The 14,460-nt window shown below is 63.6% G+C and overlaps 1 protein-coding gene across 5 annotated transcripts in view; it reads left to right on the top strand.

Moving 5' to 3' along the window:
* The window catches only part of LOC122218696 (stem-loop binding protein), a 73,637-nt gene that overhangs the window by 35,054 nt on the left and 24,123 nt on the right, over nt 1-14,460 (top strand). The window contains exon 8 of one of the 5 annotated variants that reach the window (XM_042937123.1): nt 6,708-7,021. The exons of the other annotated variants lie outside the window; for them this stretch is intronic. Coding sequence (XP_042793057.1) covers nt 6,708-6,995 — 288 coding nt within the window. The 3' untranslated portion in view covers nt 6,996-7,021. Of the gene's footprint in view, nt 1-6,707; nt 7,022-14,460 lie in introns of those variants that run through there. 5 annotated transcript variants of the gene reach the window in all.

Below are 14,460 nucleotides of genomic sequence, written 5' to 3' on the forward strand. Positions count from 1 at the left end.
GTGCCTTTCCCGAGGGCAGCACACGTGTCCGCAAGGCCAGGTCGCCGTCCTGAGCTGCGCTGTCCCTGGCTTTTCCCGCGGACCGTGACTGTATCACGCGTTGTGACCATGACATCCCCTCCTGATGGTTTGATTTATTTTTCTTTTAATTTTTTTAAATGTCTATTTATTCGTGAGAGAGACAGAGCACAAGTGGGGGAGGGGCAGAGAGGGAGACACAGAATCTGAAACAAGCTCCAGGCCCCGAGCTGTCAGCACAGAGCCCGACGCGGGGCTCGAAATCACAAACCGCGAGATCATGACCTGAGCGGGAGTTGGACGTTTAACTGACTGAGCCACCCGGGCGCCCTGAGGGTTTCCTTTTTCTTTCTGTGTGGACGTGTGGTGGGCCTGGTGGCCTTCCTGGAAATGGCTGTCCTTTGTCCACCATCGGTCAGCAGGTTTCCCACTCTCACTTCAGCCCCAGGTGGGGAGGCCAAGGCTTACACGGAGGAGCTGGCCTGCCCAAGTCCCTGGGGAGCACTGTGGGGACACCGTGGGGGACTGTGGGGGGCCCGAAGGTCCGTGGGAGTGCCGTGGGGGGGCTGTGGGTCTGTGGGGTGCCATGAGGGGCAGTGGTGGGGGCTGCAGTTCCGTGGGGGTACTGTGGGGGATGGTGGGGGCCGTGGGGGGACTACGGGGGGGGTGTGAGCCGTGAGGGGACTGTCGGGAGAACACGGGAGGACTGTCGGGCTGTGGGAGGACTGTGGGAGGGCCGTGGGGGGGCCGTGGGGGGACCGTGGGGGATGGTGGGGGCTGTGGGTAGACCGGGGGTGACCATGGGGGCCCCTGGGGGGACTGTGGGGGTGCTGCCGGTCTGTGGGGAGGATTTGCAGCTGCTGAGAGACAAGTACGGATCCCTGATGGTGTGAGTGGCTTGTGTGTTGACGGAGTTTCCTGGTCGTTTCGGGGCTGCTTCCTCATCGTGGGTCTGACCGCGTCTCAGGCTTGGAGAACTCCGGTCACCTGGTCCGCTCGCCTGGGCCAGGTCCCACCAGCTTCACGCAGCCCTGCTGGGGGGCCGAGGCCCCGGGGCGGCCGCCTGTCTCTGCCCAGCCGGACTGCTGACGAGTGTCTTCTTTCTGAGTCACGAGGTAACTTTGTCCCTTGTGGGAAGCAACCGGAGATTTCCTTCTGATTGTATCTCTGTTTGGAAGTCACAGGACATGACCCCTTAGGAAGCTGGGCGTAATCGAGGTTACGTGCTGGTGCAGGTTGAAAGGCAACCAAAGCAGAAAGTCAGAAAAAATCGAGCAGCGCCGCTCCCGGACCCCCGCAAGATGGTTCTGTGTCCCCACAGCATCGGGGGCTTGCCCGGGGGCCCAGCCAGATGGCGGTGGCCCGTGTGCAGCCCCCAGGTTGCGGGCGCGGCACCCCTGGGGGTGGGCTGGGAGAGTCGGCGGAGGCAGAGCGGTAGAGGCTCGCCAGGGGGCCCCTCACACTCCACGGGGCGGATCGCAGCCAGGACACGGAGCTTGGTGGCCCTGAGCCAGAGGGTGGGGCCAGCCCGCCTCGCTGGCACCGGCACCTCCCAGGCCCAGCGCCCTCCGGGAACCTGGCCGTGGGCCCGTGCGTGTGGCGCTGTCCACGTCTTCCCGGAAGACGTGGCCCGTGGGCTCCGCTGCCGACCTGAGTGGGGAGCGCGGGCGCGGCCGGTGCTGACCAGGGTGCCGCCACGTCCCCGCAAGGCGTGAGGCTTTGTGTCAGGGCGCGTCCCGTCCCCCCTCAGTGGTCAGGGGCCTCGGCAGGGCAGAGGACCTGCCTTGTGTCCTGCTCCCCTGTCTCTGTCGCTTCTGTGGAGGTCTTGAGTGGAGGACGGGCTGCTGGAAGTCAGGCGGCCGTGGGCACACGTGGCCCTGACAGAGGCCTGGGTGCAGTCGGCGCCTTAGGTCCCAGGACGGCGCAGGGCCATCCTCGGCACCGCTGCCAGGCGACACCGCCGCTCCTGTTGGGGCCGGACGAGCAGACGCGCCCGCCGTGCACCGTGGTGCCCTGCGGCTCCAGCGTCTGGGCTCTGGGGTCCAAGAGGTGACGCCACGGTGGTGGGAGCGCCCGCCGCGGGAAAGCCCGGTGCCAGCCTGCCCGGGGAGCGCCACATTGCCAGGCCATGCCCTCCCCGGGGCCGCCCTACCTCGCCCACGGTGCCCCAGCTATCTTCTGCCGGCGGCGGCTTCGTGGCTGGCGGTGAGGGCACCTCGGTCCCCCTTGGCGACCCGTAGGGCCCTGCGCTCCGACCCCGTCACGGCACCCGGCGGAAGCGGGCACGTCCCTGCTCTTGACCCGCAGCACCCCCTCATCCACCCCGCAGCCGGGCCGGTGGCCGGGCTCATCCGGGCGAGGGGCAGGTGACAGGAGGGCGCTCGCTGGACTTTCTGCAGTGACAGGGGTGAGGCTCGTCTCCGGTGCGGTGTGCTCGCCCCACTGGCACCGCCCGCAGCTTGGGGTGAGATCCGACCGCTCGGGGCAGTTCTGTGGCCTGGGGCGCCCCCGCGGCGAGAGCTGGTGGCTCGGGGAGGTTCTGCCGTGCGATCTGGCAGCCAGCCGCAGGCTGTGCTGTGACGCTGGTTTCCTCTGGCGTGGTGATCTCTGCCCCTCGGCAGGAGGTGGGCAGCCCGGGAGGGCGCTTTGGGCTTCGCTGGGTTGAGGTGGCTGCGTCCCCAGCACTAGCACCTGTGGCCACGCCACCTGCCGGGCCTGGCAGGTGTGAGTCGCCCTCAGCCCCTTGTGCGTGTGCGTGCGTGCGTGTGCGTGCGTGTGTGCCTGAGCACACACCTGCACACACACCTGCTGCGCGGGCAGGTGCGCGTGTGGGGATCCTGGTCCCACGTGTCCCTGTGGTTCTCGCGTTCCCCTGCCCTCCTGGGGGTGGGACAACCGTGGCAACCCATCTGTACAGGGGGCCGGCGTGCAGGACAGGGCGGAATGGGGCTCAGCGGTCGGGTGGGCCGGCCCAGCTACACGCAGAGGGCGGGCTGCAGGGTCGGGCCAGGCGCGGCACGGCGTCGCCGAGGAACGAAGCCCAGGACGTGGGAAGCCTGTGTATCTCTCCAAAATGCTTCCCTTGGTCGGTGCGTTGCCATGGCCCGCGCCCCGGTCCTAGAGCTCCGCCCGGCCCGCCCCAGGCTTCCGCCAGCCCCTGTGCCTGAAGCGAGGTGCTTTCCCGAGTCCCGCGAGCCACGCTGGCCGACCACGGGGCCCGGGGAGGGGGTAACGGGAACCCGATTCGCAGCTGGTCGGTAGGAGGCGCAGGAGGCATCTGAGGAGGGGGGGTCTCGTGAGGCGGAGCCCTCAGCCTCCGGCATCGGCACTAAGCGCAGCGGGTGTCAGAACGGCGCCCGCGTCTGCAGAGAGCGGGACAGCTGGCCCTGGTCCACGTGGAGGCACTGCTGCTCCCGAGTCCTCACTCTTGGTGAGCGATTGCTTCCACGGGAAACGTGTAGGATTTTCTATTTTTATTGGCAAACCTGTGTTTCAAAGTTGAAATTAAGATGTCGTTACTGGAAGTGAGCAAGTTAGCCACGGTGCTGGCGGAGTCTGGCAACAGGTACCGGTTTTTGTGAACCGTGTTTTCACGGCTTTCGGAAGCTTTTGTGGCCGAGAGAAGATCTTCGGCCGCCTGCGGTGTGATGACAGTCCGCGTCGCGTGGCTCCCTGCCGCGGGATCCGTGCAGACTCCCTGCCGGACTCAGCTGCGGGCCCAGCCCCTGGCGTCCCGTCGGAGGCGGAGGGTGATGGCGGTGGGGGGCGCTCCCCCGTCGCCCGCCGGTGTTCGGGGTGAGGGGGCCGCGCCTCGCCAGGGAGCCCTCCACTGCCGCGGGCCTCCCGGGCTGACCTTCCGTCTTGTCGGGCCTGTTCTCGTCCACACGCGTCAGGGTCACGGACGGAGCGGCTGGTACCCGCTCTTTTATCGTTTCTGCTGTCGCCTTCCCCGAAGTCGGACCGACTGTTTTATAGGAGGTTCGTCTCATCGACTCTGCGTTAACATTTCGCAACTCGGTCGTTCTCCTGTTTTGTTACTTACCCGTAGGTGGAAGGTGATGCACGTGGAAGCCGTGGGCAGAGGTGGTGGCAGTGCCGTGTGGCGATAGCCGGGGGGCCGCTAAGCCTCGGGGGTCACACTCTGCTCCCCATTTCTGAGAGAGTCAGTGCCGGGGTCAGGTGTGGGCCCTGGGGTCAGGGGTCAGTTGTGGGTGCTGGGGTCAGGTGTGGGCACCAGGGTCAGAGGTCAGGTGTGGGCATTGGGGTCAGAGGTCAGGTGTGGGCATTGGTCAGGGGTTAGGTGTGGCCACTGGGGTCAGGTGTGGATGCCAGAGTGAGAGGTCAGATGTGGGCACTGGGGTCAGGAGTGGATCCTAGGGTCAGAAGTGGGCACCAGGGTCAGGGGTCAGGTGTGGGCACCAGGTGAGGCTCGGGGTGGGACCTGTAGGGCCCGGGTGGCTGAGGCACCGGGAGTGTGGCAGCCCCGGGCGTGAGGTAGGGGAAGGTTGTGGGAGCGGGCACCCATCAGGCCCACCATGGCCTTCTCCTGCGGGGTCAGCACGGATATTTGAGTGGTGACAAGGGCATCCCCACAGGCTGCCCCCCCCGCCCCTCCCCCAGCAGCCCAGCAGGTGCTCTGTGAACGGTGGGATGCTGGGGGTGGGAGGCGCCCCGTGGTCCGACCTCTGCTTCTTGAGAGGGGCTGCCAGGAGGGTGTGGTTCGGGACCTTGTGAATCCGAAAGGGTCTTCTGTCTTGTCTCCGTGGCGCTGAATCCGTGGGAACAGCTTCTTTCAGACTCTGGATGCCTTCAGGGCCGAGCGCTGGGCCCCCTGCTTCCTCTCTGGGGTTTCTGGGTGACAGACCGGTGCCGGGGCTCCGGGCTCTGCCGGGGGCTGTGTGGGGGTCTTCCTGGATTATCCGGGGCTGATTGGTGGCGCAGAGGTCCCTGGCGTCCCCGGTGTCCCCCACTCTGAGATTGGGCCCCTGCTGACCCTCGCATTTCCTGTTTCTCTGTTTACCTTCTGTCTTATTTTGGGGGCGGAGCCTTGGGTCTGGGGGTGATTCTTCCTCCTGCACTGCCTTCCCTCCGGACCGCCGGCCTGTCTCCGTGTTCACGTGCGCCTGGGCACCTGGGACATTTGCTGGGACATTTGCACGTCTCCTGGTTTCCCACCAGAGGCTCTGTCTTGTGGCCCTTTGGCCTGAGCTTTTGGGGGGTGAGCTGGGTTTCCCGCCTGCTGGGAGCCCCATGTCTGCATCTCTCCGGGTTTCCTTTGGGGTCGGGCTCCACAGGGAACGCGTCCAGCCCCCTCCTGGCCAGGCTGCGAGCACAGTCAGGGCCCCCGGGCTCAGTGTCCCACTCTTGTGCAAGCCTGGGAGAGGCGCTGGCCCAGACGTGGGGGGTGGGGGGGGGTCTAGGGATCCAATTGTGTCTCCAGTGAGGCCTCCTTATTACAGCTCCCTCACCAACACACACAGACACACTCCTGCACACGCGTGGGCTGGCCTGTGCACACGCACACCCTCACCTCCGACCATCTCTGCCCCGACCTGTGGCGGGGACATTATGAACCCCACAGGCCTCGGTGGCCTCGGCTAGGCCGGCCTTCTCCCTTTGCCGTCTGAGGGAGGCACTGGAGTTCGTCACATTGGCCCCACGGCCAAGTGCGCGTGAGTGCTGGGCTCCAGACCCCCGCCCCGCCCCGGGGCTCCTGCTCAGCTCCGGCCTTCTGGGAGGGCTGGGACCCCGTGGACAGGGCCTGCTTTGGTCCAGCACAGACGCCGTGAGCTTCGCACACGTAGCTGGGGCCTTGCTTTGCAGGAGCGCAGATCTGTGTGCTGTGGTTCGGATTATGGCCTGTTGCCTCAGCCGGTGCACCGGGGGTGGGCCGGGCCCTGGATCCTTGCTGAAGGAATTTGGGATGGCTCACAGGGGCGTTTCTGTTTTCCCTGCAGAGTCTCACCAGCTCAGCTGTAGCTGGTGACCTCGGCTTGGGGTGGTGGAGACATGATGGGGGGGGGGGGGTGCTCTTGCCGGGCAGGAAGTCGGGGCCTGTCTCTGGGTGCGTCCCCACAGATGGCACACTAGTTGAAGGACTTATAACTCAAAATCTGACTTACAACTCCGAGTCTTGACCTTTGGGTTTGGAAAAAAAAATTAATGTTTGTTTATTTATTTACTTATTTATTTTTTAATGTTTATTTTTGAGAGAGAGACAGAGAGAGAAAGAGAGAGACAGAGCGTGAGTGGAGGAGGGGCAGAGAGAGGGGGAGACACAGAATCCGAAGCAGCTGCAGCACAGAGCCCGACGCGGGGCTCGAACTCACGAACCGTGAGATCACGACCTGAGCCGAAGCCAGACACTTAACCGACTGAGCCACCCAGGCACCCCTTGAAAAAATATTTTATGTTCGTCTGCTTAGATGCAGGTAATAGGAAACCGAGTGATGGTCCAGAAGCAGGCCTGTCCAGTGATAAGGGTCGCACATGTCAGTGTGGCCCCGGGCCAGGTCCGAGTTGGCCTCAGACCCTGGTTTCCTCTCTGCCGTCTTCAGCCACATGCCAAGGCCCGCCTCCGGGAGAGGTGGTGGTGACGCCCCTTCTCGGGCCACGTGGCTGATGCCGAGTGTAGATTCACTGCTCTGCTCGTGCTCTTTTGTGTGGCGGCCACCACGTTTCTTTCACAGATGGCGTGTAGATGGGCTCGTGCCCCGGCGACAGAGGACCTCTCCACAGCGGCTCTCCTGCCCCCGTCTCGTCACTGCCCCGGGGACGCTCCTGAGAGCTTGCGTGTGTGCTGTGGGGCCAGCGCCGTCCACGCGTGGACCAAGGCAGGGGCGGGAGCCAGCACGGCAGCGGAGGTGAGGGGCCGCCGCCCCGTCTGTGGCCCTGTCCCGCCGGCCTGCAGAGACCAGCCGTGGCCTCGAGGTGGGCCACGTGGCTTGCAGAGAGGCGTGAAATCAAGTCCCCCTTGATTTGAATAAAGAAATTACTTCATGAATCCATGTTTTGTGACCAAGATGTGTGGCCAGTTGTATCTTTAAAGGTTTGGATCAATCGTTTCTCAGTGGCTTACTATTAGAACAACCGGAAGAGTGAGGCCGACTGTCTTATAGAGCCACATAATTTCCTTAAAAGGGCTGCTTTCAAGGAGGGACTCTGGGGACGCTGGGTGCCTCAGTCGGTTAAGTGTCCACCTCCTGATTGGCTCAGGGCGTGGTCTCACGGTTTGTGAGTTCGAGCCCCACGTCGGGCTCTGAGCTGACAGCGTGGAGCCAGGAGCCTGCTTCCGATTCTGTGTCTCCCTCTGTCTCTGCCCCTCCCCGCTCGTTCTCTCTCTCTGTCTCTCTGTCTCTCTCAAAAATAAATACTGAAAAAAAAATATTGAAAAAAATAAACAAGACAAAACTGAAAAAAACAAAACAAAACAAAAACCAAGAGGGAGTCTGTTCTAAGGGGGAAGTGCTCATGTACTCGGGTTCCCCGTGGAACTCTTTCTAAGAAGTCCTCCCGCCAAAGAGGGAGACAGCCTGTTTGGGGCCAGGCGGTCGCTCGGGAAGGTTTGTGGTGCTGGCCCGGCTGGCGTGGGTTCTGGGCCCTGTAGGTGCCCGTGTGCGGGGGGCCTGTAGAAGCCCCGAACCACGTGGTGACACCTGTCCGGGACAGTGTGTCTGTGGCCCCGGAGGGGAGGCTGACCGCCCGGTCACCGAGGTCACGCCTAGCAGGTGGGGCCGGGCGGGGGGCTGCTCCGGCAGAGGGGTGAGCACGTGGCAGGCGACGCACAGGTTCAGGACCAGGAGTTCAGGGTCAGGGCCGGGGCTCAGTATCAAGGGGGACAGGGCGGTGGTCGTGCCACGAGTGGTCAGGAGGTAGAGTGGGGGAGCCAGCACACTCCCTCTGCCCAGCCCTGGATCAGGAGCCCTACGCACGGTTGGGGTGGGTCTGCTGGGTCTTAGACTCTGTGGGACGGCCGAGGACAGGTGCCACCGAGTGGACGGGGCTCAGTTTGCAGTTGAGGGGAGATTGCCCTGGGAGCCTCTGTCTTGAATGGCTTGGGGAAGAATCGACGTCCCCCCCTCGCCCCCCCCCCCCCCAGCAGGGAGTCGGGTCTCAGCGGGACAGCACCCTGGCTCAGCCACTGGGGGCCTGCAGAGTGGGGCAGGCTTGAGTGTGGTGTGTGACTGGCGCACAGGGGACCACGGATACTTTATGTGAACTTGGACGCCCATTTCCGGGCCAGTGGGATGCTGCCTCCTGCGTAACCCCCTGGAAATGCTTTACGCCTGTATCTTTTCTCTTTTCTTTTCTTTAAACATTTTTTCAACGTTTATTCATCCTTGAGAGAGAGGGGCAAGGACGAGTGGGGGAGGGGCAGAGAGAAAGGGAGACACAATCCGGAGCAGGCTCCAGGCTCCGAGCGGTCAGCACAGAGCCCGACACGGGGCTCGAACTCACAGACCGCGAGATCATGGCCTGAGGTGAAGTCGGACACTTAACCGACTGGGCCACCCAGGCACCCCAGCCCGTATCTTTAATGTTGCAGACTTTAAAAAATTCCAAACACCTTTGCTCCCTTGATTTTGAAGAAGATGACACCCTAGGGGAGAGGCCGTGTCCTCCCCGTACGACCCATGCGGCCTCATGGGCAACGTTATGCCCGCCGGCCCACGCAGCATGTGCCCAGGCCCCGCCACGTCAGCCCCTGCCCGTGGGCCCCTCGGGAGCCGATGGCCGCTGAGGGTGAGGGCAGGAGCGACAGAGACCCCACGACTGGGACAGCGCGGGGGAGGAGGGCGTCTTCTCTCCCGACTGCTGAGAGCTAGACCTGGGGCACATCCAGAGCCACTGACCCCGGGTGGGCGGGTTGGGTGTCGGGGGGCCGCCTCTTCGTGTCTTCCCGGCGTGTGGAACGTGACGTGTGATTCGGGTCCAGCCTTTCCTAAAGAAGTATTTTGGAGTTTTATGGCTTTTACAGTTCTGGAGAAAGCGGCTGTACTTTGAATTCTCATCAAGCGGGAGCCCGCGTGCGGACCCCGGTGCGGGTGTGTGTCCTTCGGTAAAAGGCCTGCCGTGAAGGCGCCGGAGGCCCGGCCCCGCTGCTGGGCGCTGTCGTCCGTGGGTGCCGAACGGCCAGCCTGCCGCCTCCAGCGTCCCGCCTGCCCTTCCGAGAGGCCGTCGGCGGTCTCTGCGCTGAGGAGCTTCTGGCCGGGCCGGGAGGACCGTGGTCCTGGCAGCGCCTGCTCTGTGACTTTAGTAAAAGGCCTTGCGTTACACGCGTTTATTTCCTGGTTTAAAGCAGTCAGGCGTCAGGCCCGTGGGTCTGGGGTAGCACAGGACGGAGGGGTGTCTCTTAGTTTTCATTCCTAATTTAATAAGATCAGGGATTCCTACCGAAGTCCCTGAGCTCAGGAACTCTGGGTAAGAGGAAGGAGTTTGTGATAGAGAAAACGTTAACGATCATCGGAGACATTTTCTTGATTTTTGTCCCCCTGAGAAAACGTTCCCAGGTCACAGTCATTCGCGGAAGCCACCCTAACTGCCGCGGACTGCACATCGAAGGTGTGTGAAGCTGGGAAGTGTGTTTCCCGGGTTGGCCTTCCTGAGGCCGAGCGCCAGAGCCCGGAGCAGGACGAGGGTTGGGGGAACTGCTCGCCAGCCCCTTCCCTGCACGATGGGGGGCAGGGCCCCACGGCCAGTCCTTCAGGCCCGCCCTGCGCTGACCTCTGGCCACGTGGGCAGATCGGCAGCACCAGGTCTGACATGTTGATTTGCAGAAGTCTGCAGTGGCCATGATGGCTTCTCTGAGGGTGTCAGAGAACTTTCTCTTCCTAGAATCTAGGCTGTAGTCTGAGGGGCCCTGAGACTTCCAGAGGGGCACCGCTCTGTCCTGGAGCTCACGGGCTGGACTCCTGCGGGAGCGGCGACCGCGTCCCTGCAGAGGGCAGCATTCAGCACGTGCCCTGTGGCCCGCGTCAGGCGGGTGTGGAGAGCCTGTCCCGTGAGTGGCTCTCAGCCACTGCGAAGCTTAAAAAGAAATGGCGCCTGGGCCCACGCGGGGTGTCGCCTGCACGGCGGGGCTTTCTGGAGCGTTCCGGGTTTAACCTGAAGAGGAAGAATGAAAGATCCGGGTGCACAGAGCCCTTTGCTCTGCGGTGCGGGGCGCCTTTGGTCAGCAGCAGGCGGGGCCGCAGCGGCGTCTGGGTGGGGCCGAAGCTGCTCCCCTCCCAGAGCTCACGGGCTGAGCGTGGGTCTGGAGTCGGACCATAGCCAGCAGGCCACCTGAAGTGCAAAGGAGCCTTTGGGGTCCTGCTGGTGCCTAAAAGTGTCACCAGCATCCCCGGAGCCTCCGCCTGGCCACTGATGGGGTGGAGGGGCCCAAAGAGCCTCCGGGATCTGCAGGCAGGCCCCTGGGGGGCACACGATTCGGGTCCTGGGACCCCCGCATTGGATTTCCAGCACATCTGCCAGATTCTACGCTGCGAGGCTGTGCTTTGGGGTGAATTTCAGGAGTTAGGCTCCATGCGCTTACCTGCATAAAGCTGATGGTTCCCGCTCGGCACTCTGCTCTGGGGTTGACCTGTGGATCCCGTGGCGGGGGTGGGGTGGGGGTGGGTGACGCTACCAGATGGCTGGGTGTGGGGCAAGGTCCCTGTGCTGACAGAGCCCGGGTCACGGTGCTGTGGGGCCTACAGGTCACTGATGGCCTCTGGGATGGGGCAGCCTGGGCAGAAACAGGGGTGGGGGGAGATGGGCAGGGGCCTTGGGGGACATCCTGGAGGTGGTGTCAGGTGCCTGGAGAGCCCTCCCAGGATGACTCCTTGGCCGCAGCTGGATGGGGATCCTGGCCTGGTGGGAAAGAGCAGGAGAGGATCAGAGAGGGCAGGCACTGTGGGTGGGAGCAGGCCCAGCTGGCCTCCCAGACCTGAGGACTCTGGGCAGGTGGCGGGTTGGTGGGGGGCGGGCTCCTCACATCCAGGTGGCCGGGAGAGGGCCTACACCATGTCAGTGGCTGGTTTTGCAGTGGGGGCAGTGGGGAGCGGGTGGGGGGCAGTGGGGAGCTGGGGGGGGAAGTGGGGAGCTGGTGGGGGGCAGTAGGGAGCTGGTGGGAGGCAGTGGGGAGCTGGTGGGGGGGCGGTGGGGAGCTGATGGGGGGTGGTGGGAAGGGCCAGCACAGTGGGGGCCTGTGTCACAGGGGTCAGGCCAGGCCAAGTAAGTCCTGGCTGTGTGGTGGCAGGAGTGTGGACTCCTGTGAACCCTACTGGTAGATGAGGGGCCCAGAGGACACAGCTCCCTCTGAGGACCCCTCACCCCTGTGCCCTGTGCCCTGCCTTGCCGTCCCTGGCGGTGACCGTCCTGTGTCCTCTCCTGCCGGACGGTGAGCAGGCTTAGGGAGGCGTCCCCAGCTCAGTCCCCTGGGAGCAGCCCCTCGTCTGGGGCTGGAGCACGTCCCACCTGTTCTCATGATCAGACAGCTTGCTCTGCGCCCCCACTGAGCAGAGGGCCTGCTCTCCTGGGTAGGTGGGGGCAAGGGACTGGGCACCGACTGTGAACTTGACCCGCCCCTCCCGACCTTTAGATGGTGCCCTCAGCCCCTCCTGGATATGGAGCAGCCCTGAGGCTGCCCTGGGCCCTGCACCCTCCCTCTCCCTCCCTCCCCCTCTGCCTTCCCCCGTCCTGTCCCAGCCTGTCCTGGCTGCTCCCTCTGGGGCGGGGTGGCCTCCTCTCTGAGACCTCACCTGCTTCTCTTGGGCTTCCCGTCCCCTCCCCCTCTACTGGAGCTTGCTTCTGGCTGCCTTCTCCACCCATTCCCCACCCCCATTCTGCACATCCTGCCCCCCCCCCCACTCAGGTGTCCCACACCCCGCTTAGGGGGCGGGATTAAGAGCCCGCCTGTCTCTGTCGGGGTCTCACTTCCACCAGCTGTGGGTGTGGGAGGGCCGGTGGCTGCCTGGGGCCCTTACCCTGCCCTGGGACCCTGGGCGCAGGACCTGCACACACAGGGGGGAGCTCCTGCAGTTTTGTTTTTTACTGAAGCCACTTTCTCACCCACGGGCGGGCCTGACGTTGCTGACGGCCTTTCCTGGGGACTCGGGACGGGGCGAGGCGGGAGGCCTGGGAGGAGGCCTGCAGCGCAGCCCAGCCTTTGGGGCCCATCCTCAGCATCTGCTTCAACACTCTGTCCTCGGCAGGGTCCTCTGGGTTGGGGCAGCCCCTACCCGGGCAGCGGTGGCTAGAGGGCTGGACACCGTGGCTCTGGGGAGTGGGCAGGGGTCCGGGTCTCAGGTGACAGGGCTTGGGCTGCGGATCTCCAAAGCTACCTCTTCCACCTGGAGGCTGGGCTGCTCCAGACAGTCCCCTGCCCCCACCCGGGGCTCCTGCTCTCCCCCCAGACCCCGTCCCCTCTCCTGGGCCACCCCCACCCCGGGCCTCCCAGGGCAGGGGGCACTGGTGGGCTCCGGACAGGGAGGGGGCTGAGGCTGGGGTGGGAATGGGACAGACCCCTCCACTTGCCCTCACAGCCCAGGCTCCCCATAGCCCTATCCTGCCTTCAGCCATCACTCTCCCGGAGACCCCCACAGGGGGGGTTGGCCCCACCCTTGGGCTGCCCCCTCCCTGCTGTGGCCCCAATGTCCCTGCTGAGGGACCTCTGCAGACCAGGTCCAGGGAAGGCAGCCCCTTGGGGATGGGGTGGCCCTAGGACCCCCGCCCACGTCACCAGCCCCCCTCTCTCTGCTGGCCTGGGCCTGGGCCTTCCGTGGCCGCCGTCCCCGCTGACTGTGCGCCTGCCTGCGGTTCCCTCCACCGGGCGGCTGGGGTGGCTCTGAGGGAGGGGGGCGCAGACTGGGGCCTCAGCCGTGGTGGGCGATGCTGGGGTCTGCAGGGACAGCCTGCCTTCCTCGCCCCTTGTCCCCGACATGGGTTTTCTCTGGCCTCCTGTGCCTGAGTGCCAGTGCCCAGGCTGAGACCACTGGCCTCCCTCCAGGCTGTAGCCAAATGGTAAAGGGCAGTGGTGGCCTGGGGTGGGGTGTCTGCAGTCTTCGCCCTTCCCCCAGCGTGTCCCCCAGCGTGTCCCCCAGCATGTCCCTCTGCCCAGTGGGCCAGTCAAAGGTCTCACCTGCTGTGAGAGCACTGGATTTAGCTCCCGGCCTGTTTGGCCTCTGGGTGTAAGGGGCGTCCCTGGAGGGTCCCGAACCCCACGCTGGCCCCAGTGGCCTCCTGACACCTGCCCTGGCGGGCAGAGGCAGACCCCTCTGTAGAAATATCAGAGACCCAGGTCTCGGGAGCCCACACGCTCGCTCACTTGGCGGATGAATGGTCCCTGGCCGAGGGTGCGGGCGCAGGTCAGGGAGTGGAGTGGGGAGGGGAGGGGAGGGTGCCTGGGGTGTATGTTCGGCCCTGCAGAAGCCCCCAGGCCAGAGCACTCCTGGGTGCTCGAGGGCAGCCGGGAGGCCAGGGGCTGGAGCGCACAGAGCGAGGGGCAGGTGGGACGGGGTCCTCGTAAGCTCTGAATGGAAATAGACTAAAATTTGCAATGAGCGCGAGGGACGCCTACACGTTTAGCTATTTCCAGAAGTTACACGCTACAGCCAAAGCTCACACAATTACAAGCAGAAACTCACAAATCCGACATTCTGCTGTGAGTTGATGCCCCTCTCTCTGGTTAAGTAGACCCAGAAGGAAACCAGACACAAATGTGGTCACCCTGGCCAGTGAGCTCTGGCTGTCAGTGGACGTCTGTGGGATGTACCTCTAACAAGGGGGATTGCATCGATGCCAGGCACACACGGCAGCTGCAGGAAATCGACCACTAATAGGCCAGAAGAGAATGTCAATATATTTCAAGGACTTGGTGGCACACAGACCATGTTTTCTTGCCACACCTCAATAACAACGAGAGAGCCAACAAAACCTCATGCGTTCAGGAAATTAAAAATGCACTCTATGTAACTCACAGGCCAAGGAAAAAGCCATAGTTCAAGTTACAAAATACTTAGACGCATGCTCATGAAAATGGCCCATATTGAAACCTGTCGAATATATCTCAAGTTCTAAAAAGAAGGGCATTCGTAACCTCCATGATTATGGCGGAAAAAATAAACGTGGAAAATCAGCCAAGCTTCCAGTTTAACCGTGAGGCAGAGGTCAGCAAACGTCCTGGAAAGGGCCGGATTGTAAATATTTCGGATTTTGAGAACCGCAGGTGGTGTCTGTCCTTCCCTCTTCCTCCTCTGATTTCGTCCGCACACTTGTTTGCTGATCCCTGGATTTGGGCAATGAAAGAATGAACCCAAAGGGGAAAGAAGGAAGGAGATAATAAGAGCAGCCATGCGTGAGCTGGACAACAGACCTGAGCGAAAGACCCTCTGACCCACCTGGTGAGTCTGGGAGCCGCGCGGAGAAGGGGGGGTGGAGGGGGGGAGGGGAGGGGAGGGGGAGGGG

This window comes from Panthera leo, chromosome B1 (genome assembly GCF_018350215.1).
Source record: "Panthera leo isolate Ple1 chromosome B1, P.leo_Ple1_pat1.1, whole genome shotgun sequence".
NCBI classification, from domain to species: Eukaryota; Metazoa; Chordata; class Mammalia; order Carnivora; family Felidae; genus Panthera; species Panthera leo.